General features: G+C 34.1%; 1 protein-coding gene across 1 annotated transcript in view; it reads right to left on the bottom strand.

Moving 5' to 3' along the window:
- Window positions 1–268: 268 nt before the first annotated feature.
- LOC145248857 (coiled-coil domain-containing protein 191-like) overlaps window positions 269–6,000 on the bottom strand; it is a 72,225-nt gene continuing 66,493 nt past the window's right edge. Inside the window, exons 18-19 of the mRNA XM_080110581.1 lie at window positions 3,206–3,360; window positions 269–711 (exon numbers count right to left, since the gene is read on the bottom strand). Coding sequence (XP_079966707.1) covers window positions 582–711; window positions 3,206–3,360 — 285 coding nt within the window. The 3' untranslated portion in view covers window positions 269–581. The remainder of the gene's footprint in view (window positions 712–3,205; window positions 3,361–6,000) is intronic.

The raw sequence follows: 6,000 nt of genomic DNA, 5'->3' as shown, positions 1-6,000 counted from the left end.
ATGTTAATATATCTATCATATATCACCATTTAGGCATCAAAATTTACATAGTTTCAAAGGAACTTAGAATTAATTAATTAACCAGTATCAAATCGTTGCAAATCTCGGAATTCCACTTTTCACTGTTAGTATACAGTTTGGGGGGAGGGGCTTAGGAAGGCCCTGAAACCATGCCTATTCTCTCCTGATGATCCGACATTATTTGGTTACCAGAATGAAATACCTTACAAGTGAAAATAGCCAATAAACACGATCATATACAAGTCTATAAGGTAAGCTGTTCTGTCAAAACAACAATATCTTCTGTTGATCGTTTGCTTTATTACAAGTTTCTGCTACTCTTCCGGTAGCAAATATCATTCTGTATTAATTCGGTGCTTTTCCAAATCATTAGAAAGGGTCAATAATCAATATTATCTCACCGAAGTCTCTGACAGCAGTCTTCATTATTAATGATAATAAGTGTCTATTTACTTCATTAATGTGCGTGTAAGATTTGAGATCTATTAAATCGTATAAGAAATTATTAAATACATTAAATAGGCACTATTCTCGTTGAAATCTGTCAGGAGATGGGGATCTTATTCAAAGTCCGGTAAAAGCATGGATACTTTCTGCCGCATTTTTTCTTTCCTTTGCTGGCGTTCCAATTCTTTCTTCTTCATTTCTGGAAATGTCCGCCATATGCAAAATATTCTTCGTTGCAGTTGCCTTTCGAAAAGAAAGAAATGGTGAGAAAAATGTTTGAATGAAGAAAGAACGAAAAGGCAGATAAATGCAAGAGAAAAATCAAGGAGAAAGAGAAACGGCGGAAAAAAGAAACTGTAACTGAAATAAAAAGAAACTGCAAGAAAAAATAAAAGAAAACTTGCATGAAAAAGGAAGAGACTCTATAAGGAAGAGAAAGAAAAAGAGTAAGAAAAGGAAGAAGAAACTGTAAGAAAAATGAAGAAGAGAAAAGAAAAATGAATAGAAAGAAAACAATAGTGGAACTTTGAAAAATATTAAAGGAAAGAAAAAGAAAAACATTTATATTTACGAGAAAAGAAGAAAAAAAGATAAATATTGGTATTTTTTATGTTTGCAAAAATATATGCACATATTACATGGGTTTTTATGGTAATCCGAAAAATAAAAATTAATAAAAGAAAACTACGCTCCAATGCCTCTATTCAATCTTGAAAAACAAAGGATACCCCCCAAAGGGGCATGTGCGTGTGTAATTATGTAGCAAGGGTTGCATAATCTCCAACCACATTTCTCCTGATTCGACACTGTCTGAGTCCAGTGGCAAGGAAAAGTCCAGGACGACTGAAAACAATGCCAAGATAAGTGGAGAGCACATACAGCACCTGAAAGTTCCAAATGGTCACCCATTTAGTACTGACCAGGTTCAACGTTGCTTTACTACGGTGGTCTAACAGGAACCGGTGTGTCAACGTGATTATGCCACTATAGCTAAATATTTATAGGGTTTAAAATAATCACACTCGGAGTCAATAATTTTTTGGAATCTGGAATTTAGAACAGAATTGATCATTGTATTGGAATAACACTATTTTTATGAACCGGGCAGTGCCAAATTACCTTGCTTATGGGCTAAGAGTTAGGTGTGGTTGGGAGTGTTGACACCAAAAATGTCTCATATGCTCAGAGAAAAGATAGAATGTGTTTTTGTTGAGCTATCATGGAGAAAAATTAATTCCTCAAAGTAAAATGACACAGTGTTTGGATTAACATACACAAAAATTTCGGCGGTAAGCCATGTTTTGAGTCAAGCGAAAAGACTACCAAAAAAGGCAGAAAATCTACTTATTCTGTAAAAAAAGAAACAAAATTAAAGGGAGATATGAATTTAGAGAGAGAGAGAGAGAGAAAGAAAGGATTTCAAAGGAAAGAAAGAAAAAGGGGAAAAGATTACGAAGAAAGAGAGGATAAAAGAGAATACAGAAGGTTCTGGTCTAATATGCTCCAAAGGTTTTTAATTGGGTTCATATCCGGGGACTGACTTGACCATGGAAGTTTATTAGTCCCATTTTGGGTCAATCAATATTGTGTCGCCCTAGCAGAGTGACAAGGAGCTTCGTCCTCCATAAATAGGGAGTTAACTTGGTTCATTGTATCACTTGAGAATATTGGTAGGAGTTCTTCATCTAATTTTGAAGCATATTTAGCAGAAATTTTAAAATGAAATACATATGATATACGTTTCTAAGTAAAATTACAAAGAAAGAGGACAAATCAGCTTTTCGAGCTGGAAGCTCTGAGACTGAGATAGCTCCCTGAAGTAGCTAAATGGAAAAACCCTTTCTGCCCCTTCCAACCGAGAAACCATCTGAAAGAATTTAAATTGAAAAATCCTGCATCTTGAAACAGTTTATGTTGATGAAGTCCAAAAAAAACCTGAGTAGTTTAACTTGCCGTCTTCAAGACCAACATAATTTTGATGAGCTGTCCTCTTACAATCAAACACATGAGGATATTTAAAATATCAACGATGGTGAATTTTTAATGCTGGAAAGTTGTCTCTCTTTGATCCTTATTTTCAATAATGTAGGCGGCTTGGAGTTGCCCCCCCCCACTTTGTCTGATTAACTGATGACATGTATCTTAAATCAGGTAACTCTGAGTTGTCTCCCCTTTATTGACAATTTTTGTATAAAAAGCATGTAATGCAACATGCATTTCTCTTTTCGTGTACAGATGTAAAAAATAAACAGATATGTCTTTATGCGTCTCTGTGTGTGCTGAGAAAATGTTATGTTGTTAATTGATTTGTTTCTTTTGTCATCATCGATATACCTTCCATGATGAATCTATTTAAAGAACAAAGATACGTTTTTCTTTATTCACTTTGTAATTAATTTAACTTTTTTAAGGTTATTAATTAGCATAACAAAGGGTATTAATCAAACCAACTGAGGAAGGGTAATAAAAACTGAAATATCATATAATACAGAACTTCCACCTGGCAATACTGACACAAGTAAGATCACGATGCAAGTATAAAATATGTATAAAAAAGTACATATTAATAAAAGGTGAATCTGCATAGCTTATTTCACCGTTATATGTATTGTTTTGTTTCATTTTGTGTTGATCCGTTACACTTTTGCATTTTATTGTCCTCTATGAATTTCCTTTGTAAATTCTGATAAAAAAGTTCATGTTTATTTTATTGTTGACAGTTAAAAACATAACAAACCTTGTGTAATGTTTCTCTGCAATTTCCTCTTTTTCCCAAGACGCCATTGTCTGTTCACTCGAATAACTCAGCCAAGCTTTAAAGAATTTCACACACAGGTTGCTGAGATAGAAACGGTCTGCTTTCTCCTCCAAAATCGTAGTATAATTTTTGTACTAAAATTAAAGAAATGAAACCATTATTTTCAAAAGACATGCAACACAACAAAAAAAATTTTCTAATGAACACAACATTAGCCTTTTGGCTAGGAACAAAGTGTAGTATCTGTTTGCTACTACACTTCACCTTTTTTGTCCTCGGTCAGTGGAGGAGAAATCCTTTCAGACTGAGACAATTTTTTTATTTTTTTCCTATCCAGAGTGCCCCTTTTTGGGAAGCTGGATTTACACTGCATTAAAAACCGACCTTGTATCTAACTCTGCCCTCGTGGGGAGGCAAGTAAATAGGAACATGTTTGTTTGTTTGTTTGTTTGTTTGTTTGTTTAACCAGCATATCAACCTTCTTTGGGTCATTTAATGCTGTATACAAGATTTAAAATTTTGATATTTTCAGAATCGACTTTCGCTGGGTATATTCGGCCAATGTTTTGGTGTAGTTTGTTATTTGATGGTTTTTATATTTTATGGTAAAGATTTGCTTGTTTTAAGAAATTTAGAATGGTTTTAGGATTTTCTTTATCAAAGAGTTCTTTTAAACTTGTAGCCTTGTAGTAGTGTTGACGAATTCGTGTGAGATCATGACAGTCAAGTAAAAAGTGTTTCACTGTGTAAGGTTCGTGACATGGTATACATTTGGGGGGTTCTTCACTTTCTAGTAGGTGGGAGTGAGTTATGTGTGTCCTATCCGGATACGTGATAAGACTACTTCTTCTTTACGTGATTTTCTGATATCTAGAGGGTTCATTTTAAGTATAGGAGTAATTTGGAAGAGTTTGTTGTTTTGGCAATTGTTCCAATTTTCTTGCCATTTCTTTGTGATAAAACTGTTTATTGAATGTTTGTAATCCGTATATGGGACCTTTATGTCGTTTATTTGTACCTATTTACTATGCCTCCCCACGGGACAGAGTTCGACACCAGGGTCGTTTTTTAACGTGGAGAAAAGGTACAAAAATAAAAATTGTCTCAGTCGTGAAGGATTTCTCCTCCACCGAAAGAGAACAAGAAATAGAAGTGCAGCATCTGAAGAACAGATACTACACTTTCTTTCTTGTCGTTTATTTGTAGCTTTAAGGAATTTTTGGCCACCATGTCAGCTTTATCATTTCCACGGAAACCGTAGTGACTGGGAATCCAACAAAAGAAGAAAGTTTTGTGTTGCAGGATAGAATGGATCTTTTGTAACAGTTTGATGAGTAGGGGATTGTTTAATTTTTTATTTTTTATTGCTTCTAATACTGATAATGAGTCTACAAATATTATAAATTTTTTTGAGTTTTGGTTGATGATAATATCTAGAGCCAGGTTTATGGCTGTAATTTCTGCACTATAGATAGAGGAGTTATTTGGTAACCTTTTCTGCTGAATAGTGTTTTCTGAAATAGCGGCACATCCCACTTTGTTTTGATCTTTGGAACCATCAGTGTAAATGTGTGTCCAATTTGGGTAAGTATCTAGAATGTTGCTTAGTTTTTCTCTATAGTCTGCAGGGTGAGTATAGGATATATTGTCAAGTCTAGTATGACTTTAGGTTGATTTAACAGCCAGGGTGGGAGTTCTGGGAGATTTTCCTCGTGGATTCTGGTTTGATCTATTGAGTTGTCTGTAAGTGGTTTTATTGTTTCTTCCATGTAGAGACCAAAGGGTTTAATTGCATTTTCTTTTTGTTTGAATAGATGTGTGTAGTTGGGATTGAAGGTGCATTGATAGGCAGAATTTTTGGGGTTTGATTTTAGTTTTAGATAATATTGTAAGCCTAATTTGTCACGTCTCAATTTTAGTGGAGGTTCATAGGCTTCAGCATATAAGCTTTCTGTCGGAGAGGTTTTGAATGCGCCCAGGGCAAGTCTTAATCCTTTGTGATGGATAGAATCTAGAGTTTTAAGGTAACTTTTTCTGGTTAAACCATATATGAAGCTTCCATAATCTAGTTTGGTTCTTATCAGAGTTCTTTATAATTTTAAGAGTGATGAGCAATCTGATCCCCACTCAGTATTTGCTATAACCCTTAATAGTTGTAGAGTCTTGAAACATTTTTGTTTTAAATATTTTAAGTGAGGGATGAAAGAGAGTTTTTTATCAAAAATAAGTCCCAAAAATTCATGTTGATCAGCTATTTCAATTTTTGATCCTTTTAGATTGAGAACAGGGTCATTGTGCATTTTTCTATGATTACAGAAATGGACACATTTAGTTTTAGTTGTTGAAAATTTAAAGCCATTTTCTGTCGTCCATTGTGTTAGTTTGTTTATGCACATTTGTAGTTGGCGTTCTGAAGTATGAATATTTTTGGATCTATGGCAGATTACAAGGTCATCCACACATAAGGAAGCATTTATCCCATTGTTTAGACAATTTACGATATTATTAATTTTTATATTAAATAGCGTAACTGATAAAATGCATCCTTGTGAGACTCCTTCTTCCTGTATTTTTGTGTCTGATAGGGTGGGTCCGATTCTTACTTTAAAACTTCTATCAGATAGAAAATCTTTTATCAGTATGGGTAGTCTGCCCTTTAATCCAAGGTTGTAAAGGTCTTTAATTATACCCTGTCGCCATGTTGTATCATATGCCTTTTCTAAATCAAAAAAGACAGCTATTGCATGTTCTTTTTTAATGAATGCTTCTTTGAT

The sequence above is a fragment of the Euprymna scolopes genome, chromosome 27, assembly GCF_053919585.1.
Source record: "Euprymna scolopes isolate OS-2025 chromosome 27, ASM5391958v1, whole genome shotgun sequence".
Classification (NCBI taxonomy): Eukaryota; Metazoa; Mollusca; class Cephalopoda; order Sepiida; family Sepiolidae; genus Euprymna; species Euprymna scolopes.
Note: the sequence above shows the minus strand (reverse complement) of the source record. Positions and strands in the feature narration are given on the sequence as shown.